We start from the raw sequence: 27,689 nt of genomic DNA on the forward strand, positions 1-27,689 counted from the left end.
TTTGGTCCCTCCCCCAAATCAGCCAACCAACCAGTTTCAGTCCGCGGAAAACTGGTATGGAATGCAGTACCTACACTATTTACATTACGAAATATGCCAGCAAAACTGTCCCTGTAGAGAAAACTCACGCACACGTGAAGCTTATCAGTTACGGGTACTATAAAACAAGTTACTGTACCGAATATAAATGCAGAAGGCATGGGCGACATGAATCAGTCACTTTAAGTGTCTCGTCATAGTACTGCGTATTTAAACAACAACACATCCGTCATAATAGAAATTTCCGATACAGAAGAACCAAGCTGCACAGTTGCTTCTACCGCAGATCCAGAAAAATGAGGCACACAAACATCATAATGTTCAAGATTCTGAAGACGAAGTATTAAGATGAAATAAAATTATTTGTTGTTGTTGTTGTGGTCTTCGGTCCAGAGACTGGTTAGATGCAGCTCTCCACGCTACTCTATCCTGTGCAAGCTTCTTCTCCTAGTACCTACTGCAACCTACATCCTTCTGAATCTGTTTAGTGTATTCATCTCTTGGTCTCCCTCTGCGATTTTTACCCTCCACGCTGACCTCCAATAGTAAACTGGTGATCCCTTGATGCCCCAGAATATGTCCTACAAAGCTTCTAGATATGTTGTGCCACAAATTTCTCTTCTCCCCAATTCTATTCAATACCTCCTCATTAGTTATGTGATCTACCCATCTAATCTTCAGCATTCCTCTGGAGAACCACATTTCGAAAGCATCTATTCTCTTCTTGTCTAAACTATTTATCGTTCATGCTTCACTTCCATACATGGCTACACTTCATACAAATACTTTCGGAAACTACTTCCTGACACTTAAATCGATACTCGATGTTAACAAAGTTCTCTTCTTCAGAAACGCTTTCCTTCCCATTGCCAATCTACATTTTATAACCTCTCTACTTCGACCATCATGAGTTATTTTGCTCCCCAAATAGCAAAACTCATTTACTACTTTAAGCGTCTTATTTCCTAATCTAATTCCCTCAGCATCCGCCGATTTATGTCGACTACATGTTTATCTTATATCCTCCTTTCAAGACACTGTCCATTCCGTTCAGCTGCTCTTCCAGGTCCTCTGCTATCTCTGATAGTATTACAATGTCATCAGCGAATCTCAGAATTCTTATTTCTTCTCCATGAGTTTTAATTCCTACTCCGAATTTTTCTTACGTATCCTTTACTGCTTGCTCAATACACAGATTGAATAACATCGGGGATAGGCTACAACCCTGTCTCATTCCTTTCCCAACCACTGCTTCCCTTTCATGCCCCTCGACTCTTATAACTGCCATCTGGTTTCTGTACAAATTGTAAATATCCTTTCGCTCCCTGTATTTTACCGTAGCCACCTTCAGAATTTGAAAGAGAATATTCCACTCAACATCGTCGAAAGCTTTCTCTAAGGCTCTAAGGCCACGACAAAAGTCGTAGGGTCAGTATTGCCTCACGTGTTCCAACATTTCTACGGAATCCCAACTGATCTTCCCCGAGGTCGGCTTCTACCACTTTTTCATTCGTCTGTAAAGAATTCGTGTTAGTATTTTGCAGCCGTGGCTTATTAAACTGATAGTTCCATAATTTTCACATCTGTATACACCTGCTTTCTTTGGGATTGTTATTATTATATTCTTCTTGAAGTCCTGTCTCATACATCTTGCTCACCAGATGGTAGAGTTTTGTCAGGACTGGCTCTCCCAAGGCCGTCAGTAGTTCAAATGGAATGTTGTCTACTCCCGGGGCCTTGTTTCGACTCAGGTCTTTCAGTGCTCTGTCAAACTCTTCACGCAGTATCGTATCTCCCATTTCATCTTCATCTACATCCTCTTCCATTTCCATAATATTGTCCTCAAGAACATCGCCCTTCTACAGACCCTCTATATACTCCTTCCACCATTTTGCTTTTCCTTCTTTGCTTAGAAGTGGGTTTCCATCAGAGCTCTTGATATTAATGCAAGTGGTTCTCTTATTTATATGTTGAGAAATAAGTGAAGCGTAATAATGTACAAACATAGACTCTGTGTAGAATTACTACCTTACATCTGTGCAGAATTATTGTATGACAAGGGAAGTGGCTACAATAACAAGAATAGAACAAGAACAATAACAAGAACGATTACCACATTGAAAAATAAATATTGGATATAAAGCACTCCGTCTTCAGGCCACGAGTGGCCTGCCGGGACCATCCGACGGCCGTGTTATCCTCACAAGAGGATGCAGATAGGAGGGGCGTGGGGTCAGCACACCGCTCTCCCGGCCGTTACGATTGTATTCTTGACCGAAGACGCTACTATCCGGTCGAGTAGTTCCTCAATTGGCATCAGGAGGCTGAGTGCACCCCGAAAAATGGCAACAGCGCATGGCGGCCGGATGGTCACCCATCCAAGTGCCGGCCACACCCGACAGCGCTTAACTTCGGTGATCTCACGGGAACCGGCGTATCCACTGCGGCAAGGCCGTTGCCCAAATATTGGATTCAGCTACTTAAATAGAGACACTCTTGATTCATTGTTAGATCAGATACGGACGCGATCGGGGGTAAGACTTGGGAAAGACTGAAGGAGAAAAGTGGCCAATGAATTTGCAATTGGGTGAGCTTAGGGATCTTTACTATCTAGACTCCGATACACCACGAACACCCAATATTGATGTACTTAATGGAAATGCGCTATCTGAAATTTGATACGAACATGAGATCCCCAGCTAGAGAATTGCTACAAAATCAATTAATAACAATATTTTAAAATCAGTTGGAAATGAAGGATTAGTTAAACGCTACCTACTTTTCAGGAAATTCGAATCAAAATAAACTCGTGGTTTATTACAAAAGTTCGACCAAAAGTTCGACTTGGTAGACACGAAAGTCAACAGATTGACAATACGAATCTAACATGACGGACTCGTGATCAGCGCCTTTATGGTGCTCTCGGAATGGTAGCGGATTCAGGCAGTACATTTCTCAACTACATGAATAAACGCCACGGACCTGAATTTTACTATTCACTGGTTGGTTGTCCGAACCAACATGGAAAGAACCTATCCTTATAACTGGAATCCAGCGGCACTGTGGCGACGGTGTACCGTTATAAAGTGGCAAACTCCCGCCTAACGAGCAGCCACTGCGCGATACGCTCACCAATACCTTGACGTCTATATGGAAGTGGAAACGTGGGTGAGCACGAGATGTGCACCAGCTCAGGATCTGCGGATTGCGCTGAGCCGTGGGCACGGCGTCACAGAGCAGAACACACGAACGATGGCCCGCTCAGCGGTGGAGCACGTGAGGTGTCCTCAGTGACGACCGATCCCAGAGAGATGGCGCACTTCCGACGACACTTTTAACTTACTTCCTGACGGCCCAATGCGCCATGTACCAGAAAACCTATTACCTACTATTACTACCTTATTCGTTATTATGCACAAGAAAACAATTCCCTGTTTGTTACAAAAATAGCTCCCACAACCAAGTCAGGAAGCAAATGTTCAGTGTACTCGGCAGTAATATTAACTATTCCAGCGTAATACTCTTGCCGTATACCTCGTTTAAATTAAATTTTAACAGTAACTGAAGAATATATTCAGTATTAAACTGTCTTTGCAAGTGAATAGGTGGTGAGACGAATACAACACCCTTGCAAAACCTTCGTATGAAATTTCAGGACGCGATTTACGTATCACTGAATATCGATTCTGATTCTTGCTGATGCTTGAAGATCAATCCACTGAAAATTACATCAATGGGTCTATTTTTCATTAAAACATCTTTTTAAATTTACCGATTACTACAAATACGCTTCGCATGACAAGAGTCCACAGAAACGATGCAAAAACTAGACAGAAAAGTTACGGAATGTGTCGAAGTGGTTACAGCGCAGCTGAGGGTGAAATGAGTTCCGGTCACGTGCCACGGTAATAGGTTTTAGGATTCTCAGGAGAGTACGTCGGCGGCGTGGCGTGCTTCCAATTCCGAGCAGCCTGGAGAAAGTGTCTCCCGGCGATATTCTGAATGCGCGAGCCAGCACGAGGGCGTACGGTAGTCACGTCAGCAAATTTCGGTGGACCGTTCTCCACCTTTACTCGGCTTCTGAGCTGTACCATAAAGTAGACAGCATCCCGATTGCATCAAGCAAAGTACTGATGCATGAAAACTGATGACTCTTTTCAAATAGTAGCACGACCACTCCTGCTCGTTGCAACACACTTACAGAGATCGTTTGAAAAATTTATCACACGCATTGTAGCTAGCTCGTTTATTTTTTGCTTCGGAGGGATCGAAATGAAATACTTAAGTTCTGCCTGTCACCGCCCTACCTACCATCAGGTTAGAAGCACCTCAACTGATGAGCTATTGATCACCGGACGGTGATGTCGTAGGATTTTTCTTCAAGTACCAGGTGATCAAAAAGTCAGGATAAATTTGAAAACTGAATAAATCACGGAATAAAGTAGATAGACAGGTACAAATTGACACACATGTTTGGAATGAGATGTGGTTCTACCAGAACCAAGAAAATACAAAAGTTCAAAAAATGTCCGACAGATGGCGCTTCATCTGATCAGAATAGCAATAATTAGCATAACAAAGTAAGACAAAGCAAAGATGATGTTGTTTACAGGAAATGCTCAATATGTCCACCATCATTCCTCAGCAACAGCTGTAGTCGAGGAATAATGTTGTGAACAGTACTGTAAAGCATGTCCGCAGTTATGGTGAGGCATTGGCGTCGGACGTTGTCTTTCAGCATCTCTAGAGATGTCGGTCGATCAAGATACACTTGCGACTTCAGGTAACCCCAAAGCCAATGATCGCACGGACTGAGGTCTGGGGACCTGAGAGGCCAAGCATGATGAAAGTGGCGGCTGAGCACACGATCATCACCAAACGACGCGCGCAAGAGATCTGTCGGACATTTTGTGAACTTTGTTTTTTTTTTATTTTTTTGGTTCTAATAAAACCCCATGTCATTCCAAGCATGTGTGTCAATTTTTACCTCTCTATCTACATTATTCCGCGGTTTATTAAGTTTTCAAATTTATACTGACTTTTTGATCACCCGGTACTTCAGGGATATCGATTGCTGACTGAAATTAATTATATAATGAAGAGAACACGAAAGTGTGGACTAAAGATTAGTAACAGACAGCAAAAGAAAAAAAAAAACAGATATGTTCTCGTAAACACATTGCAATGAAAAGCCAGTCTCAATACGAGTAACTGATAACCAGCCAGTACACGATTTCGGACTCCACAGGCGATCGGCCAGCTTGCTGTGGGCCAGGTCACAACAACATGGAAAGACACGACGTATGGACCAACATAACGAGAACTACTCCAGTGTCTAGATAAAGTTTTGAAGCAGCTTAACAAAGATGAGCTCCAGGATCCAAATCACAAGTTATGGTACAGAGCTAAGAGTGGAAACACTTTGCGAGCACACTAATGGTGGCATCAGGGCGAACATAGCCGAAGTAACAATGATCAACCTGGGAGGGTGCTCTCTCATGGTTCAAACCGAATATTTACATTTGAAACACACCCAGCTTTGCTATCAACATTCTACCGTGAATGACAGGCTCAAAAGTGAGCTAACGATCGTCGGTTGCATCCAAGGCGGTGGAGACGAACACATGCAGCGCAAAGCGGCGTATATTGCGGCATTTTCAAAGTGCCATTAGCAAGTGTTACACAGTGCCTAAGATGGCATACTGTCGTATTTCAATTACACATTGTCTAATACAACGTGTCTAATAGTGTATTTTAAATACGTCAGTTTGCCATTTTAGGCCTGTATAACACATAAAAAACTTCATAATGGCACTTTGAAGCCGAAATCATGATCGTGTAAATGTAACACTGCAAATAAAAAAGTATAATGCCGGTACTGACTTTAAAGAAAGATCTATATACGTTTCGTCTGAAGCATTTTCTTCATTTCGCCACAGATTGCGCCGTAATCGGATGAATAGAAAAGGGTACACAATCGTAATTTACGACACGCAACTAAATGGCCTTTGACTGTCCTATGACACGTGTGACCCGATCTCTATGCTTTGAGAGTAGGACAGGACAGTATTTCATAACTTCTAATTGGAGCCCATTCGCAACGTTGTATTCCTCCGACATATCGAACAGGGTATTACTCGATGCACCACCATTGCCGTGCAGCGAACTGCGGCGTACCATAACAGTCACTACACTGCGGCCAGAGCTCACGTATCGTGCAGACGTACAACAGATAGCACCGCTAAACGTTACAATAGTTGCACAGTGTTTATTGCTCGCATACCTACCTATCTTTTCGGGAACAGACGCCCAAGTCGACGATGAACGCTGCAAGCATTGAAGAAACAACTGAAATGGTTCTGATTTGCGAAGAATATAGGAGAATAATTTAAGTTCCTGTTGTCTTGTATGCCGAGCGCTTTCCATAGAAAGCTAGCTCTCGATCGTTCTTTCGCAAGACTACGAACAACTACATCTCTGATGGTGACGTACAGACCGGCAAAGGCAAACAAAGAATACATATCACAGGAGAAGCTACTGACCGTGGTAGCGTCAACCAACATAGCACGCATGCATTACTGGAGTGTAGAAAATTCCCGCTGGTTACGGCAAGTTGACCATCAATGACCTTATAAGAATTAATTGAACACCTTCAGTTGCTGATGGGCGTTGATATATACTAGCGAGGACAGGTGAAAATGTGTGCCCCGACCAGGACTCAAACCCGGGATCTCCTGCTTACATGGCAGACGCTCTGTCCATCTGAGCCACATAGGGCACAGAGGATGGCGCGACTGCAGGGACCATCTCGCGCACGCTTCCCGCTAAACCCACATTCTCACCTTGCATGTCCACACACTACATTCGTAGTGTCACACCCTAACACACTCATTACTCGTGGAAGACATTCTTACCAAGTACCGTAAGAGTTCGGGCAATATGTGTGCATCCTCACAGAAGAAAAAGGTCGTGGTCGGTATTTCAAGAACTATATACTTATATGGACATGGTGTCTGTTCTTTCGGACATGTCCTTGGTCGGTTAATGTATGGCGTGGCATGATGGGGGACAAACTCTTAGGGCTGTATTTTATGGACGGTACGTTGAATGGAATGAAATGTTTTTAGAACAGAAACTACCGGTACTACTGCAGGATGTTGCCCTGGATGTTCGACATTGTATGTGGTTTCAGCAAGACGCTTGCCCAGCGCATTACGTTATGTAAGCAATGGAGTTATCAGACCGCGTTTTACATTGGTCGGTGGATCGACAGATGTGGCCCTATTACTGGCCCGCTAGGTAGCAGGATTTTACGTCCCGGATTTCTTTCTGTGGTGATATTTTAAAGATAAAGTGTACCAGTAAGTGCAACCAGGCCGTGAACACATGGTCGACCGCATCACAAGCGCCTGTGCTGACATTCCTGCAGATATCCTTCAGTCCTGAGTACGGTAATTAGAACTCGGATCACCAGCTGTATTGAAGTGGTACAGCGTGTGAACACTTCCTCGGAAGAGTTGGAAAAGTTGAGGAGCTCTCGTATCGGGCCACTGAGACAGTTGCGCGTCGAAGAATACAACGTTGGAAATGGGGTTTCCAATTAGAAGTTACAAAATACTGCCCTGTCCTATCCTCGCAGCATGGGGGTGGTGGCCCATGTGCCATTGGATATTCAAGGGCCATTTAGTAGCAAGTCGTAAATTAGGATTGTATATCCATTTATAGTGCTCCGATCACAGTGCCATCAGTGGTGAAACAAGGAAAATGCTTCGGACAAAACATATGTAGGTTCTGCCGTAGAATCGTAATCTGCTATAAATAAACACGTGTTCCCATTCAAGATCTCAAAGTTGCCTCCCGCCAACCCCTCCGGAGAGGGAGGGGGGAGGAGGTCGAATGTGGTATTGTTGGATGTACCCCTCCGAGACAAACAAATTGGAATCATAACTTTTTCTGCTCAGACGTGTAGTTTTCGAGATATTTCAATGTCTTCCGTTAAACCTGTACAACGAGAGACTTAGTTCAAAAAATGGTTCAAATGGCTCTGAGCACTATGGGACTCAACTGCTGAGGTCATTAGTCCCCTAGAACTTAGAACTAGTTAAACCTAACTAACCTAAGGACGTCACAAACATCCATGCCCGAGGCAGGATTCGAACCTGCGACCGTAGCGGTCTTGCGGCTCCAGACTGCAGCGCCTTTAACCGCACGGCCACTTCGGCCGGCGAGAGACTTAGTCTCTACCAACTCAACATACGAATATTTTACAGGAAGTGAAGCGCCTGTTGTTACATTCGCAATTCCATCTGTCGTAGTGTTATTACTTGCCAATCACAATACAATAGGATCTTTTGTTAGGTCTCCGAATGATATCACTGAAAATACACTAATGGAGAAAATCGCAATACCAGATAATATTTCATGCATAGAAATGACATTTCTGGACAACACTTGTCTAGGTAACAGATTTAAATGATTGTAGGATCACAAGTTAATACACTCCTGGAAATTGAAATAAGAACACCGTGAATTCATTGTCCCAGGAAGGGGAAACTTTATTGACACATTCCTGGGGTCAGATACATCACATGATCACACTGACAGAACCACAGGCACATAGACACAGGCAACAGAGCATGCACAATGTCGGCACTAGTACAGTGTATATCCACCTTTCGCAGCAATGCAGGCTGCTATTCTCCCATGGAGACGATCGTAGAGATGCTGGATGTAGTCCTGTGGAACGGCTTGCCATGCCATTTCCACCTGGCGCCTCAGTTGGACCAGCGTTCGTGCTGGACGTGCAGACCGCGTGAGACGACGCTTCATCCAGTCCCAAACATGCTCAATGGGGGACAGATCCGGAGATCTTGCTGGCCAGGGTAGTTGACTTACACCTTCTAGAGCACGTTGGGTGGCACGGGATACATGCGGACGTGCATTGTCCTGTTGGAACAGCAAGTTCCCTTGCCAGTCTAGCAATGGTAGAACGATGGGTTCGATGACGGTTTGGATGTACCGTGCACTATTCAGTGTCCCCTCGACGATCACCAGTGGTGTACGGCCAGTGTAGGAGATCGCTCCCCACACCATGATGCCGGGTGTTGGCCCTGTGTGCCTCGGTCGTATGCAGTCCTGATTGTGGCGCTCACCTGCACGGCGCCAAACACGCATACGACCATCATTGGCACCAAGGCAGAAGCGACTCTCATCGCTGAAGACGACACGTCTCCATTCGTCCCTCCATTCACGCCTGTCGCGACACCACTGGAGGCGGGCTGCACGATGTTGGGGCGTGAGCAGAAGACGGCCTAACGGTGTGCGGGACCGTAGCCCAGCTTCATGGAGACGGTTGCGAATGGTCCTCGCTGATACCCCAGGAGCAACAGTGTCCCTAATTTGCTGGGAAGTGGCGGTGCGGTCCCCTACGGCACTGCGTAGGATCCTACGGTCTTGGCGTGCATCCGTGCGTCGCTGCGGTCCGGTCCCAGGTCGACGGGCACGTGCACCTTCCGCCGACCACTGGCGACAACATCGATGTACTGTGGAGACCTCACGCCCCACGTGTTGAGCAATTCGGCGGTACGTCCACCCGGCCTCCCGCATGCCCACTATACGCCCTCGCCCAAAGTCCGTCAATTGCACATACGGTTCACGTCCACGCTGTCGCGGCATGCTACCAGTGTTAAAGACTGCGATGGAGCTCCATATGCCACGGCAAACTGGCTGACACTGACGGCGGCGGTGCACAAATGCTGCGCAGCTAGCGCCATTCGACGGCCAACACCACGGTTCCTGGTGTGTCCGCTGTGCCGTGCGTGTGATCATTGCTTGTACAGCCCTCTCGCAGTGTCCGGAGCAAGTATGGTGGGTCTGACACACCGGTGTCAATGTGTTCTTTTTTCCATTTCCAGGAGTGTATAAGCGTGAGATACGCCACTGCAAATGTGAAATGCTGGTACATCAATAACCGGTGTAATTGCCAAAATGTTGGATGCATGCATGAAAACGCGCACCGATTGTATTTTACAAATGCTGGATGTCAGTTTGGGGGATGGAGAACCGTGACTGATGCACTTGGTAGGTCAATTAAGGGACGGATAATGCTGGTCGTAGATAACGCTGGACTTGTCCGATGATATTCCTTAGCTGCAGATCTAGTCATCGAGCAGGTCAAAGCGTCATGACAACTCTCTGTAGAGCATGTTGGGTTACAACAGTGTGCGTGGACGAGCGTTATCCTGTTGGAAAAAATCTCCTGGAATGCTGTTCATGAATGGCAGCACAACAAGTCGAATCACCAGACTGCCGTCGAAAATTTGGAGTCAAGGTACATAGGAGAACCACAAGAGTGTTCCTGCTGTCTCACGAAATCCCACCCCAGACCACAACTTCAGTCGAAGGTCGGCTGAGTCCAGTAGGCAGACAAGCTGCTTCGAGGCGCTCAACTAGCCGACTTCTAACCAATACACGGCCATCACGGACACCGAGGTAGAACCAGCTTTGATTAGAAAACACAACAGACCTCCACCCTACCGTGCAATGAGACCTATTTTGACACCACTGAAGACGCAAATGGCCGTGGTGTGGGGTCAGTGGAATGCACGTTACAGGACACTTGGTTCATGGCTGTCCTTGAAGTAACCGATTATAACAGTTCGTTGTGTCACTGTTGCGCCAATACCTGCTCAAACTGCCGCCGCAAGTGCAGTACGATACGACAGAGCCATAGGCCGAACACGATTGTGTTCCCTCTCGGTAGTGCCACTGGGGGAGGTAGCGTTGCTCACGTCCGTAGGTTTAACCTTAAAATACCCTACACGTGCCTCCTGGGTGGTGCTAATTGAACAACAATGATTACAGGCAGCCAGACTATCCATAGGATCTCCTGGCAATGACATATCAACTAAATAGCAGAAATAGTTCTTTTTAGAACTCATTAACAAGAAACATTGGACCAACTATCAGACTCCTTCAACTGAATATCGAAAGCATTAGCAGGGCAAAGTGTGACTACCTGTCAAAATTTTTGCTGGACAACGATATCGATGTCGTCGCCATTCAAGAAACTCGTGTTTCCAGCTAAGAAATATTCCGAAGCCGAGGTCGAATTCCTGGATATTCTGCACTTGGTGTAACTTACCACGAGGTGTATGGAACTGCTACGTATGTCCGTAACAACATAAACGAAGCTTCGCTGATTTCTGTTAGTGTGGAGGCAGATATACATACAGTTGTCATACAATTGCACGGCATTACTATTACAAATGTTTACAAACCACCCAAAACAACATGGCCCGATTTTGTCCTACACACAGCAGAACATCCTGCAATTTACATAGGAGACTTCAATAGTCACCATGAACTTTGGAAGTACTCTCAAAATGATGGAAATGGGAGCATCCTTGCAGAATGGATCGAAGAGAATAGTCTTCATCTAGTGTTTGATGCCAAAGATCAAGGCACTTTCAGGTCAGCTGCTTGGGACAAGGATTCAGATCCTGACTTATGCTTTGTTAGCTGCAACGAAACTGGCTTTCCCATCAACACCACAAGGAAAGTGATAGATGCCTTTCCTCACAGCCAACACAGACCTGTAATAATACAAATTGGCTGCACTGTTCCTGTCATACGATCACCTCCGCATGCTCGATGGAATTTCCAGAAAGCCGACTGGATGAAGTTTTCAACGGAACTAGATAAGACCATTCGATGGATACCTCCATCACATAATAACTATCAACGCTTCATTGGTACAGTAACAGCAACAGCTAAAAAGTGTATGCCAAGAGGATACCGAAAAGAATATGTTCCAGGATGGAATGAGGAAAGTGAAACACTGTACCAATACTTCCAGCAAAGTGGTGACCCAGAGATAGCTACGGAACTATTGTCCAGCTTGGACATGTCTCGGAGGCAGAAATGGGCAGAAACAGTCAAAACTATGGACTTTACCCACTCGAGCAGGAAAGCATGGAGTCTTCTGAGAAAACTGGGAGGAAGTGCACCAGCATGCAGAAAAAATTCCGATGTAACACCAGACCAAATTGCTTCCCACATCATTACCACCTCAAGAGTACCTCCTGACAAGAAACATACAAGACATATCAGACGACAGCTTCGTGACCTGAGAAAGAAGGCGTCTCCCTCATCTGACTATACCCATCCCTTCACAGTTTCAGACATTGACTCTGGACTGAAGGGCCTCAAACATCTTAAGGCACCTGGATTCGATAGTATCAACCCAGAATTCCTGATCCATATGGGAGGAAAAGCTAAGAAATGGCTGGCGGAATTCTTCACTGACATCCTGCTGATTGGTCAACTTCCATCTGAGTTTAAAAAGGGGGAAGATAATATCTGTTCTGAAACCTGGCAAACCCAGCAACAGGGTAGAAAACTATAGCCCCATTTCCCTACTCAGCTGCTGCTACAAGCTTTTTGAAAGGCTAATATATAACAGAATAAGTAGCGCTATCTTAGAGAACGTTCCAGTTGATCAGGCAGGCTTCATACCAGGGCGTAGCTGCTGCGACCAAGAATTGTCTCTCACATCCTTCATAGAGTCAGGATACCAAATGAAGCAGAAAACATCTGTGGCATTTGTTGATCTATCTGCCGCCTTCGACACTGTGTGGAGGGAAGGCCTTATCTACAAATTTCTCCGCATCGTACCCCGCAGAACAATGGCTCGACTGATTAAGTGATCGGAAGTTCCAGGTAATCACTGGAAGCAACATAAGTAAGGAGAGGAAGCTGAACAACGGATTGCCTCAAGGATCAGTTCTCTCACCCTTACTGTTCAACCTATATCTATCTGATCTACCTGACACTTCGTCCAGAAAATACTGCTATGCCGATGACCTGGCTCTAGCCGTCAAACACCAGGAAATGAAGACAACAGAAGAGATTTTAGCCAATGACCTGTCTGCATTAGACAATTACTTCAAAATCTGGAGACTCCAACCAGTGTGAGTAAAACAGAAGTGTGTTGCTTCCATCTAAATAACCAGTTGGCGAACGTAAAACTGGAGGTAAGTTTCAGAGACAGAATTCTTCGTCACAACTGGAACCCAAAATATCTTGGTGTCATCATGGATCGTACACTATGCTTCGGACTCGAAACAACATCCTCCATAAGCTATGCGGAACTACCTGGGGATCTTCAGCAACCACCCTGCAAACTTCAGCTCTGGGCTTGGTATACTCAAGTGCTGAGTATTGTGCACCTGTTTGGATGAATAGTCATCATATAAGGCTTGTTGATACCCAGCTGAATACGACAATGCGCATAATATCTGGCACAATCAGATCTACTCCAGTTTATTGGCTTCCACTGTTAACCGGTATAATGCCTCCTGATCTACGCAGATGTACTGCCCTTCTGAGAGAATTCTACAAGACCTCCAGGAATTCTAACCTACCCGTGCATAGCGACCTACCACTTTTAAATCGCAAGAGACTGAAATCACGCCATCCAACTCTGTGCGATGCTGCTGACATGGTTGCTAAGAATTTCAAATCTCTTGAAGAATGGAAAGGTCGGTGGGAAGCAGTGACAGATGTGCACCTGCATAACTTCTTCTCAGGTGCTAAACTTCCAAGTAGATTCGACATACCACGCAAGACCTGGACTACTCTCAACAGAATCCGTGCCAGCCATGGACGATGCAGGGATGCTGTCTTTAAGTGGAAGAAGCTGCCTGATCCAGCTTGTGACTGCGGGGCTCCATACCAGACTGTTCACCACATTGTCAGTGAATGCAGGATTCGAGCCTATCACGGCGCCAAAGAGGACTTCCTGCTAGCAACTCCAGATGCAGTGCGCTGGATTGAAGGACTGGATATTAAGTTGTAAAGACAAACTTAAGTTTCTTGTGTGTCAATATGTACATATGTATATGCAATTTCATGATATGTCTGTATTAGCCATACGCTAAATAAATAAATAAGTACCACTAGGCTGTCTGAAGCCCAGTCATCTTCTGTCAGTACATTCCCATGACCACCGCTAACAGCAGTCATCTACAGAGGCTACATTCCTGTCAAGTATTTCGCCAAAATCTCAGAAGAAACATCCAGCTTCTCGTTGCCCCATAGCACCACCTTGGTCAAACTCAGTGAGGTGTTGATAATTCAGTCTTTGTCGTCTTAAAGGCATTCTTCACTAACATCAACTCAGAACGTCCAAAGTCAAAGTAGAAAAACGCTCAGGACCGTTACAGCGTGTGCTTACAGCAAACCTGATTTGCATCTTCATTACGGGATACTAGCGCCAGTCTTATGGGACTGGAGCGAAATTTGAACAGAAATAGTCTTTTATATGTAAAATATGACTAATAAATTTCGTATACGTTGCGAAACTTCTTCTTGCTGTCGCTATTTTTTTTTTCTGTCAGTGTATTTCGATAACGGACAATTTAGAACAGTCCGCTTCTTCAATTATCATTGTCACTTCGGAACAAGAGCTTCCAATGGCGTCTAATTGATATAAGATCTTCAAATCCATATCTGAAATTCCAGTCCGTTTCGTCTTCTGCTCACGATTCAAACAGCGAGCGACTCAGCGCTAAGAACTTTTTCTCTTCTGTACATTAGATGCCATTAAAACTAATTAGGCTGTCCAGCGATTTGCAGGGATCTGAATCTAATCTGGTTTAGAACAGCGGAGACTTTCGGAATTTAATTATGAAACTGGAGTAATATAATATTACACAGAAATGAGCCCGAGACGAAAAAATTAGTTGTCTGGAGAGCGTTTCACTTGGTCCTCTGTTTAATACAGTGCGAATGTAACTACTAATTAGCTCTAGCTTTATAATTTAGGCGGCATTTAATTAAATATTTTACTGGAATATTGTGTTGCCGTCTTCTCAGGAATCCCAGTCCTCTTTCAACATACACGGATCAGCCAGAAAATTATGACCACCTACCTAACAGCTGGTATGTCCACCTTTGGCACGGATAACAGCGGCGATGCGTCGTCGCATGGAAGCAATAAGGCGTTGCTAGGATGCACCACATCTGCACATACAAGTGAACTGTTTCCCGTAAATTCCGGGGAGACTGCGATTACATCTGACGCTACGTTCAATGACACCTCAGATGTGTTCGAAGCGGTTCAGATCTGGCAAACTGGGGGACCAGCACGTCAATCAAAACTAGCCACTGTGTTCCTCGAACCATTCCATCACACTTCTGCCGTTGTGACGCGATGCATTGCGTTCTAGAAAAATGCCACTGTCGTTGAGAAACAAGATCGTTGTTACGCGGTGTACGTGGTCTGCAACCAGTGTACGATACCCCTTGGTGGTCATCGTGCCTTGCACGAGACACACTGGACCCATGAATGCTCACGTGAATGTTTCCCGGAGCATAATGGAGCCCCCGCCATCTTGCCTCCGTCCCGCAGTACAGGTGCCTAGGAGCAGTTCACCTGCAAGACGACGGTCTAAAGTACTCATCCGTAATTTTGATCTAAATTATGCAATTAATAACGACGAGAAGCCTACCAAAATAAATAGATGTACCATAGATGCCCTGCAGAACGAGGAGCGAAAATCGCCCCTATCTAAAGTAGAGATTTGATGAAGATTGGTCATCCCTTCAAAGCACAACTGCCAGGGGAAAGATGTTCCCTTACGTTCTCTGATGTATACAAGGACCACACTGGAAATTTGGTTGGATTCATCAAAAAAGAGTTGATGAGGTGATTCATAAATTAAGGAAATGAAATTGTGGCCTGCACGAAATCAGGGAAGTTGACAAAAATGCCGTACGAAGAGTCTTTAAATCTGTCATTCTTCCTTACGCAGGACAAGGGAAATTACTTTTCATTTTATACACAAGCGGAGGGAGACTGATAAGACACTCGGCGATGAAACCTTTGCAGATGCAAGATGTGAGTTAACGAACATTGTACTCTCATTTAAATATATGGCCGAAAGATTCAGCCTACAGGAATTGTGAAACAAACCTTGTCGTCCAGGACCGCGTGCCACAAAGGGCGCAGATTCTCCATTAGATGGAGAAACTTACAGGCATCTGTTGTCTATTGAGGCCTAAGCGCTGTAGTGTGCGAGTGAGACAGACGAGAAACTACGTCATAGGGAAACCCAGTAGAAGGCGTTTGTGGCCACGGAGACGTAGCAGTGTTAAATATGGCAGACCTAAGATCGGCCATAATAGGAAACATTTATGGAAACCACTTTATTCTGTAGCAGTTGAGGGAATGAAGCCACAGTAATTTTAATCTACCATCCTCCATAAAATTTCATGGTAATCCCAATAAAACTTCAATATTGTTCATATCTATGATAGCTTAGGATTTTCTGTTAAAGTGAAATTAACAAGTTTTGTAACAAAGACGTTAATGCTAAAATCTGAACCCTTTGATCGACCTTAACGATCGGTACTTCATATAGAAGAGCATCATTAAAATGACAAATGTTGTAAATAACAACTCTGTAACTAGTGATGGGGAGCTCGTGAATGAGTCGTTCAAATGAACGCTTCACTCCAGTGAAGTGTGAACTAACCACTCAATTTCTATGAACTGGTACTTCAAACTCTTCACAGATAACACACTCCACACTTCCTTCAAGTTCACTCACTCTCTTCCCCTCTCCCTCATCCCATTACATCGGCGTTACATCACTCATTCTCCCTTCACTTCAGTCCCCCCTTACTGCCTGTCGACGAATCGAGCGGCGTTTGTGGGAAACTATAGGTTTGCGATGGGTTGGGGAGGTGAGGGGCGATGGGAAGGCAGCGTCAGCTGCTTCCTGCAGTGCTGACATCATTACCCGTGACTATTTGTGCAGTTCAGTTATACTTCGCGTCTACCGGTACCCCACCGTTGGCAGCGCTTTCGGACAAATTAATGTTACAGATACAAACGAAGAGGCTGGCTGTGTAAGCACGCACAGCCAACATGAAAATAAAAGTTTTGTTAATAACACTGAAAGAGGGATTTTACCTGAAATCATATCAATTACTACAGGTGACAGTTTACGTTTTGAATTTGGAGGGTTATATTGTTCTCAACAAAATAAAATCTACAGGAAAACTTCTGAATAATTACTTAACGTAGATATATAGACTTTGTGACAGTGGTAAACATACTCACTCTATTTTGAATTAAATTTTAAAAGGAACATGAAATTGGACTGCATTTTGTTGGTAGCCCTAGTTTTTTAGTCCATGAATACAACAAATAATGTTTCACTTGGCTGATAAAGACTTTTTTGGGCGTTTCATGAGAAAATGTCGAGCAAGATTAAATGTAATACCTTTTTTATATGTGACAGGATTCTCTGTTTATGTTTCCTTTGTCCCCTTCGACCATGCTCTATTTATGTTAACTCAGACGCTGTAAGAGCGTAAAACGTTGCGTGCACGTTACTGCACACTTGGCCATCTGTTGGTAAAATTATGAAGTATTAGGAACCTTTATTGTACAAGCGAGGCGAAGCGAGCGTAGCCGCGGCTGAGCGGCGAACTGGGCAACTTTGCCAGGCTTCCGTACTTCGTGAATGAACTACTTCATTTGAACGCTTCACGGCAAAGAGTGAAATGAATGAAGTAGTTCACGGGAATCAACGAGTTCGACCCATCTCTATCTGTAACTGTAGTTGTTTAAAAAATTATCAGTATTTTCAGTTAAACATTAGATCTTCATTTCCTCCACACAAAACACATTGAACGATGACAGCATGACACCTTATTGAATCATTAGGTAATATGATATTTCTTGTAAAGTTTAATGCAGAATAGTCACTTTTGTCCTTTATTTATTTATCAGAAAGCACATTGGTGCAAGGCTACTGACCGTGACATTCAAAGTTAAGAAGGAAATTGTATTGGTTTTATGTAAAAGAATTTAACGTTTATTATGTAATGGATATTATTGTTGTTTTATTTAGAACGTGAAAGTGGTCAAGCTTTGATTATTGAAATATGTTAAAATGTAAAATAATGTAGAATAAGCTGTAGCCAATCGGATGGACGAACTCAAGGAAGGCAACAGCCCCAGTCAGTTGAGCGAAGATGTTCGGCGCGCGGGAGAGCATGGCCGGGAACGGCCAGAGATGAACAGTTTGGACTGAGACGCGAAAGTGGACAGTCGGTCTTTAGGCAGCCAGCAAGTGAAACGACATAGAAAGTTTCGCGTTGTGTGGTATCGCGGGACTAAGTTTCTGAGCGGTGAGCAGCCGTGCGCCTGGTGTGAACTCTAACTTTTCCCGTAGTTAACGAGGCGGAATATTGGACTTCTAATTCGCGACGAGATTGTGAATGATCTAACTGTGTCAAATGGATATGCGCTCGAGTGTAACAGTAACTCTAAATACGACCACTTTCGCTATTAGTTTTCTTTCTTAATAAACATTATTCTAGCCAAATCGCAACTGAGTGGCCTAAGTCATTTATGGATCGTTAATTTAGTTCCCGATATTATTATTACTGTTATTATATGTTGTATTAACTTTGAATTTCGCAAACTTGCCATCACACAGACAATTTAACCAAGGGTCACAAGTGTCTAATTTAGACGGGTCTGAGTCAAGACATTTCGATGAAGGGGAAACGCATGTGAGCCAGAACATGTTTGGGATGTTAGCTCGCAAAGAAATGCAAGCAGCTGCAGCATGAAAATTATCCCACCAAAATTCACTGCACTTAGCCATTTCTGTGATTTTTATTTTTACAGACTCACTAAAATTTTCACGAAAAATATTCATAATTCCCAAGATTAATGGAGAAATAGCTTCATGGCAAGATCCCACAAAATTCATTGCTTAATTCTGCATCAGTTTTGTTCACCTGCTTTCACTGGAATGATCAAATACATGTGGTTCCCACTACGTCAATTGAAGAAACAAAAATTTTTTCGAAATTAAACGAATATATATATATATATATATATATATATATATATATATATATATATATATATATATGTGTGAAAAAGAACCAACACGCTGTATCTTGAGAACGTCTTTATTCTGTCACACACCTAATTTCGGCAGGACATTGCGCCCGTCCTCACGCCCAACCAATACCAAAAGAGTATTTGATATCCCTGGCGCATTTACTCGTACTATGGGATCCTTGTTACTAGCACACGTGGGCTAGTTTTCGTCGGGAGTCTATACTCACTGCATTGCAACAACATGGTGTCGAGTATAGACCCCTGATGAAAGCTAGTGGACATGTGCTAATAACAAAAATGCCACTGTAAATGAGCCAAGGAAACCCAATACTCTTTTTACAGATGCGGGACTTGAAGATGGCGATAATATGCCGCCGAAACTAGAAATGTGATAGGTAATAACATTCTCAAGATATTGCTGTGATGGTACTGTATGTCGTATGTATCACCAGCTGAATTCCCTCGCCCATGCAATGAGATGGACATTCACAAATTAAACGAATGTAGTTCTCGCTTCTCAAAAATACGTGTGCTAGCAACACACAAGCTTTCATTAAATGTGCTTGGTGCTCTACAAATTTGTATTTCGGTTGCTTCTACGAAAAATACCATCCGGAAGCGATAACAAGCAAGACGATTCTGCAATTTCAAGAGTGAGCTGTAACGATTGATAAATGAATGAAATTACCACGGGGAAACGTCTCTTTTTGAGTAATTTTTCATGCCATGTAATATTTAACGATACTCTGTACGATAAAATTGAAAAACAAAAGAAAAAGTACGTAGGCAGGATTGGAACACGTACCGCCGGCGGGGTAACTGGGTACTTTACCCACTGCACTTCGCTCACTTGGTCGAATCGTGATTAACCTTACGGGTAGAGGAGACACGCATAAAACTTCAGCCTCGATTTGCTCGGACACCAGAGGCTTTCACACCTAAGACTTACCAGAATTCATCATTAACATATCTAATGGGCCCCTTGTCAGTTTATTAAATGATAGGTAGGGATTACGAAGCTTATTGTGTGAATTTGTTTTTCAATATATACTGAAGTGCCAAAGAAACTAGTCTAGGCATGCGTATTCAAATACAGCGATATGTAAACATGCAGAATACGGCGCTGCGGTCGGCAACGCCTATATAACAAGTGACTGGCGATGTTGTTAGATCGGTTACTGCTGCTACAATGGCAAGTTATCAAGATTTAAGTGAGTTTGAACGTGGTGTTATAGACGGCGCACGAGCGATGCATCTTCGAGGTAGCGATGAAGTGGGAATTTTCCCGTACGACCGTTTCACGAGTGTACCGTGAATATCAGGAATCCAGTAAAACATCAAATCTCCAACTTCGCTGCGGCCGGAAAAAGATCCGGCAAGAATGGGGCCAACGACGACTGAAGATAGTCGTTCAACGTGACAGAAGTGCATCCCTTCCGCAACCTGCTGCAGATTTCAGTGCTGGTCCATCAACAAATGTCAGCGTGCTAACCATTCAACGAAATGTCATCGATGTGGGCTTTCAGAGGCGAAGGCCCGCACGTGTACCCTTGATGACTGCACGACACAAAGCTTAAAGCTTGCCTGGCCACGTCAGCACCGACAGTGGACCTTCGATGGCTCAAAGCATGTGGCCTGGTCGTACGAGTCTCGTTTCGAGTTGTATCGACTGGGTGGACGTGTAGGGGTATGGAGACAACCTCATGAGTCCATGGACCCTGCATGTCACTCTTCTGAGTATAAACACTTCCGCTGGCCGCCAAATTCCCCAGACATTAACATTATTGAGCATATCTGCGATGCCTTGCAACGTGTTGTTCAGAAGTGATCTGCACCTCTTCGTACTCTTACGGATTTAAGGACAGCCCTGGAGGATTCATGGTGTCAATTCCCCTCAGCACTACTTCAGACATGAGTCGAGCCCATGCCAAGTCATGTTGCGGCACCTCTGTGTGCTCGCGGGGGCCCTACACGATATTAGGCACATGTAGCAGTTGCTTTGGCTCTTCAGTGTAGAAATCTTACTAATCGCCACCAAAAGGCACCCAAGAATTCAGCATTCGACTTCGGCGACAAAAAATTGCCCCCCCAACCAAACGTCAAGTATCTTGCAATCCCTCTAATCGAATTCTTAAATTCGCAGGAAAACACGACTGAATCATAGGAGGCAATGTTGTGCAACCTTAGCAGGGACAAGATCCGACTATTCGGGAGTAGGATCTTACAATCTGAGACAGTGTCCCGAGACAAACTTCCGTCGCAATGCCCGCTAACGTGACGTCAGATCCGCCAAGCAACTGCGATCTGAACGCCCATTGGCTGTGTGTGTGTGTGTGTGTGTGTGTGTGTGTGCGTAGAAGACGAGAGAAGTGTCCTTATTGGCTGAGGGAGAAACGGTCTCTCTTCTCCTTCGGGAAGACAGGGCAAGTTAGTAGGGAGTCGCCACTCAAACCACACGGTCGAGTAACCGGGGCGGCGCCAAAAGAATGGTCGCGAGAACACATTTCAGCCGTGATACAAGATATAAAGTGACGTTATTAGTTATCAGAACGCCACGTGTCGTGGGCAGGATCTATCATTATGTCAAGTCGGAAAACTGTGTTAATGTGTTGTAAAGGGTCGAATATAACGGCGTAGCCCAGAGCCGCCATATTGCAAATTCTGATTCTGTGACGTGTGTGACAAAGCAATTTCTGTATTTAAACAAGTATAGTACAAACGTTGTTGACAATTAACAACTGGAATCCCTAAACACTCCACTTCAGCAGGTTCACCAGCTACATGGAATCAGGAGACTAAGCGCTACTACTGTGCTACGAGGGACTTACCGAGACACCAGGTTAGTGATACCGTTCAGAGAAGTAATTTCTTCTCGCTACAATGCCACTGAGGATGTTGTAAACTGCTACAGAACAAGACAATATTCTCTACATCGACTGAAGAGTGACGTTTTTTCATCTGCCACGGGATTCAACGGAAAGTTTCTACATCAACAAAATTCCTAGATCGGACCACTGAGATAACATGAAGATACATGACCCGAACAACAGACAACCAATCCCGGCTGGGGTTTTCTTCGACCGAGAGGTTTCTACCTCGGCCGTAAGGCAAATAACGGGATTTGGAACGAGGGAAATTTAATGAGCAACACCTTCCTCTCAACTACCCACCTACATGCAATCAAAAATTCTACAAAACTAAATAAGCACCCAAATGCCACAAGAACACAAACTTTAACTCTCTGTTGAAAATGGTTATGCTCTCCTATAGCCCACGGTCTCCTTCACAGGTGCAGTGAAAAATTTAAAAAAAAGGATGTTGTCCCTTCCGTACTGGCATCTCTTTAACAGCAAAGTGATGAGCTTCCACAGCAAGACAACCCACCTCGTTATACGGCTGCTCTAACGCAACGTCTACTTTGTGGTGTGCAGCAACTGGCCAGCTACTACTGGAACCATTTAACATGTACGGGAAATGATGGGGCGGAAACTTACTCGTTCTCCCCTAGCTGGTGTGCATCGTAGCATATCGATACTGCCCGGAGGCTGCGCCTCGACAATTCCTGCGGGCGCCGCAACTGGCCCTTTGAACATCGCCAGCAATGAAGAACGTCCAGGCCGCCGAACAATGAAGACCATCAGGAAGATGTTATAAGTCGAGGGTAGATAGTCACCTGTCCGCTAGCTCAAAATTACTTCCAGTTGCTAGTTGGTGCCGGAAGTTACACTGAGTTGCCGATAGTTACCTCTACAGGCAAACATTGCGTGTACTGAGACAGAAGACCGCGTTGGGCCCCAGCTTCTGGCTATCCACATGTTGTCAACAGTGTAGCGTTCTTCCCCCAAAAGTTGAGTACAACAATATTATCAACAGTTTACTTGTGTCAAACAATCGTTTGCCTGGCTGTTCAGGTTCCTACGGCAAAAGGTTCTTTGGGCACCTTCCATCCATTTATCACTAGCAGCGAGGGCGTATAACATTTGGGTCCTCAGAACATAATGGTTACCGCATCGCATGATAACAAATGGATGTAGATGCTTGGAATAGTCTATCACAGGACGCCATTCGTGAACTTTGTGATCGTTTGCATGTTAGACTAGATGCCTGCGTAGCCTCTGGACACGGATACACTGTCTATTGCTATACTGGTACACTGATGTACTATTTGTCACATAACTTATCAATAGAAAAACCTTGTCCTTCAGTGTGTTGCTTCTTTTTTTTCAGTACTGTCTGTTAGCTATGAAGCTCTCAAGAACAGGAGTTTTGGACAGTTGGAAGGGAAACATACAACACATTCAAAACCTGTTAACCAGAAGATTTGAAACGTCCCCTTTGAACAATTCTACATGACTGTGCTTAACCTGACACACAATATTTTTAGCGCAACGCAATCTGACTTTCAAAATTCCCTACTAAAGAATGGCCCTGACAAACATTAAACTATACCTTTCACTAATCACTTACCTCACAAAAATCTTCGCTGCTCAAGCTACTGCAGTACAGCGAGCGCCACTACTGCCAGCTAAATAAAAGATTCAAACTACTAAAGGCACTAACTACTGATAGGGATAGTTAGCAAATGAAAGATATTAATAGAGAACAAACAATGTATTTACCTTGATATCATCATATATAAATATAGCAATTCATGACAAATTTCAAAACTCCGCCATCTCTCTCCCCACATCCACCACTGCTGGCGGCTCACCTCCAACTGCGCAACGTTACGCGCTGTTCACAGCCAGCTGCCTAACACTACAATGGCGAGTATTACAACAATGCAAAGCAGCCACAGGCTGCACACAGCACAGCCAGTGATTTTCATATTGAGCGCTACGTAACGTTGCCAATAAGAAAACATAAACAGCCTACTTACATAGAGAAAACATAAACAGCCTACTTACATAGAGAAAACATAAACAGCCTACTTACATAGCCCCCATGCTCCCCACAAAAATTTTTACAAATTGGATTGGGCAGTGGCCAATACAGATTTGAAAAAAATTTTTCATAATTACAATAACAAAGGAATCATATGAAACGTCCCCTTTGAACAATTCTACATGACTGTGCTTAACCTGACACACAATATTTTTAGCGCAACGCAATCTGACTTTCAAAATTCCCTACTAAAGAATGGCCCTGACAAACATTAAACTATACCTTTCACAAATCACTTACCTCACAAAAATCTTCGCTGCTCAAGCTACTGCAGTACAGCGAGCGCCACTACTGCCAGCTAAATAAAAGATTCAAACTACTAAAGGCACTAACTACTGATAGGGATAGTTAGCAAATGAAAGATATTAATAGAGAACAAACAATGTATTTACCTTGATATCATCATATATAAATATAGCAATTCATGACAAATTTCAAAACTCCGCCATCTCTCTCCCCACATCCACCACTGCTGGCGGCTCACCTCCAACTGCGCAACGTTACGCGCTGTTCACAGCCAGCTGCCTAACACTACAATGGCGAGTATTACAACAATGCAAAGCAGCCACAGACTGCACACAGCACAGCCAGTGATTTTCATATTGAGCGCTACGTAACGTTGCCAATAAGAAAACATAAACAGCCTACTTACATAGAGAAAACATAAACAGCCTACTTACATAGAGAAAACATAAACAGCCTACTTACAGATTCGCCACAGTCCTTGGCGCCAGATGTCATTTCAAAAATTCACCTTCATACAGAATGAGAAGGGTGTAAGTGAAGAAATTTTTATATTTGGTACATCAATATCTAAACACATCAGTGTGTATGTTGCATTTTCTCTGTGTGAAACAGTCTTCACACAAACGCATCAGAAACTTTACGACCTGATGTTTTCTGCCCAGCCGTACTGCACAACTGAGTGGATTACGCCGGTCAGTATAGACTAACCGCTCTACTTCCATTTGTCCAGACTTCATCACCTCACCAGCTGCCCAGGCGAAAGTAAGCATTAAAGGCTTGACAACTGAAAGAAAAACAGCCGTCGGTCACTATTTTTAACCAATTAACCAGGTTTCGACACTTCTATGAATGTATTCCTCAGAATTTAAATCAAAGAATGGTCTATATTCTATAACATGGTCACAGAATTATGACTAAAAACGTATGATAGAGTATAAGTACGGAATTATCGTGAAATACTCTATCATACGTTCTTATTCATAATTCTGTGACCAGGCTATAGAATATAGACAATTCTTTGATTTAAATTCTGAGGAAGATACTCATAGAAGTGTCGAAACCTGGTTAATTGGTTAAAAATAGTGACCGAAGGCTGTTTTTCATTCAATTGTAAGTATTCACGGTCTCTGAACGTGAAGCTAAGTAAAAAAAAAGTAATAAATAAATAAATAAATAAAATTAAAGGCTCGCTCTTGTCACGTGTACTTGGAGGTACTAACCAACTTAAAAACATACGACTTGCGATAGCTACAACTATTAGTCTCCCTGGTCCCACCGGAGGTTCGAGTCCTCCCTCGGGCATGGGTGTATGTGTGTTTGTCCTTAGGATAATTTAGGTTGAGTAGTGTGTAAGCTTAGGGGCTGATGACCTTAGCAGTTAAGTCCCATAGGATTTCGCACACATTTGAACACATTTTTTATTAGTCTCCAAATGACGTAAGTACTGGTGTAATATTGTCCGAAACACTATCACCAAAAACCAACAGAAATATCAGCACTTCTGCCGCTTCATCCTGTATTAGGGAGTTATTCTGCAGTCAGGACGTGAAGGGCTACACTGCCACTTTACTTAAATACACTCCGGGAAATTGAAATAAGAACACCGTGAATTCATTGTCCCAGGAAGGGGAAACTTTATTGACACATTCCTGGGGTCAGATACATCACATGATCACACTGACAGAACCACAGGCACATAGACACAGGCAACAGAGCATGCACAATGTCGGCACTAGTACAGTGTATATCCACCTTTCGCAGCAATGCAGGCTGCTATTCTCCCATGGAGACGATCGTAGAGATGCTGGATGTAGTCCTGTGGAACGGCTTGCCATGCCATTTCCATCTGGCGCCTCAGTTGGACCAGCGTTCGTGCTGGACGTGCAGACCGCGTGAGACGACGCTTCATCCAATCCCAAACATGCTCAATGGGGGACAGATCCGGAGATCTTGCTGGCCAAGGTAGTTGACTTACACCTTCTAGAGCACGTTGGGTGGCACGGGATACATGCGGACGTGCATTGTCCTGTTGGAACAGCAAGTTCCCTTGCCGGTCTAGCAATGGTAGAAAGATGGGTTCGATGACGGTTTGGATGTACCGTGCATTATTCAGTGTCCCCTCGACGATCACCAGTGGTGTACGGCCAGTGTAGGAGATCGCTCCCCACACCATGATGCTGGGTGTTGGCCCTGTGTGCCTCGGTCGTATGCAGTCCTGATTGTGGCGCTCACCTGCACGGCGCCAAACACGCATACGACCACCATTGGCGCCAAGGCAGAAGCGACTCTCATCGCTGAAGACGACACGTCTCCATTCGTCCCTCCATTCACGCCTGTCGCGACTCCACTGGAGACGGGCTGCACGATGTTGGGGCGTGAGCGGAAGACGGCCTAACGGTGTGCGGGACCGTAGCCCAGCTTCATGGAGACCGTTGCGAATGGTCCTCGCCGATACCCCAGGAGCAACAGTGTCCCTAATTTGCTGGGAAGTGGCGGTGCGGTCCCCTACGGCACTGCGTAGGATCCTACGGTCTTGGCGTGCATCCGTGCGTCGCTGCGGTCCGGTCCCAGGTCGACGGGCACGTGCACCTTCCGCCGATCACTGGCGACAACATCGATGTACTGTGGAGACCTCACGCCCCACGTGTTGAGCAATTCGGCGGTACGTCCACCCGGCCTCCCTCGTGCCCACTATACGCCCTCGCTCAAAGTCCGTCAACTGCACATACGGTTCACGTCCACGCTGTCGCGGCATGCTACCAGTGTTAAAGACTGCGATGGAGCTCCGTATGCCACGGCAAACTGGCTGACACTGACGGCGGCGGTGCACAAATGCTGCGCAGCTAGCGCCATTCGACGGCCAACACCGCGGTTCCTGGTGTGTCCGCTGTGCCGTGCGTGTGATCATTGCTAGTACAGCACTCTCGCAGTGTCCGGAGCAAGTATGGTGGGTCTGACACACCGGTGTCAATGTGTTCTTTTTTCCATTTCCAGGAGTGTACAGTTGGTGCCAAGCTCGCCGGCACAAACACCTGTCATCAGCAACGTACATGCAGCCAGACGTGTACACACACACACAGACGGTACGCTGAGTGGTCGCTTACCTTCTTCGCCGACTCCCGGTCGAACATGTACCAGAGCGTCATGACGACGTAGGGCGTCCAGCACCAGATGAAGGCGGCCACTATGGTGATGGTCATGCGCAGCGTGCGCGCCCTGGCCCGCTCTATGCACGAAGCGTCGCTGCGGCGCAGGCGCATCCGCGTCGCGCTGCCGTTGGCGCTGCCGGCGCCGCCGCCGACGCCGCCGCCCGCCTGTGACGTGTGCAGCGGCGCCTGGCTGAGCGGCCGCCGCAGCGGCGACGCCGCCGCCCCCACGGCGGCCGCGCGGGGCAGCGTGCAGCACGACGCCGAGCGCGGCGCCGCCTCCACCGCCGGCGGCGTCGTCGTCGCGCACGACGACTCTGAAACACACGGCCGTCCGTCGTCTACCACCGTTTCTCATGTGTGCACTGTCGTATCGGCCGCCG

General features: G+C 45.1%; 1 protein-coding gene across 1 annotated transcript in view; it reads right to left on the minus strand.

The window, feature by feature from the left end:
- The window catches only part of LOC124623153 (vasopressin V2 receptor-like), a 52,062-nt gene extending 24,702 nt beyond the window's left edge, over positions 1–27,360 (minus strand). Inside the window, exon 1 of the mRNA XM_047148943.1 lies at positions 27,265–27,360. Coding sequence (XP_047004899.1) covers positions 27,265–27,360 — 96 coding nt within the window. The remainder of the gene's footprint in view (positions 1–27,264) is intronic.
- Between the last annotated feature and the right edge of the window lie 329 nt (positions 27,361–27,689).

Source organism: Schistocerca americana, chromosome 7, assembly GCF_021461395.2.
Source record: "Schistocerca americana isolate TAMUIC-IGC-003095 chromosome 7, iqSchAmer2.1, whole genome shotgun sequence".
Lineage (NCBI taxonomy): Eukaryota > Metazoa > Arthropoda > Insecta > Orthoptera > Acrididae > Schistocerca > Schistocerca americana.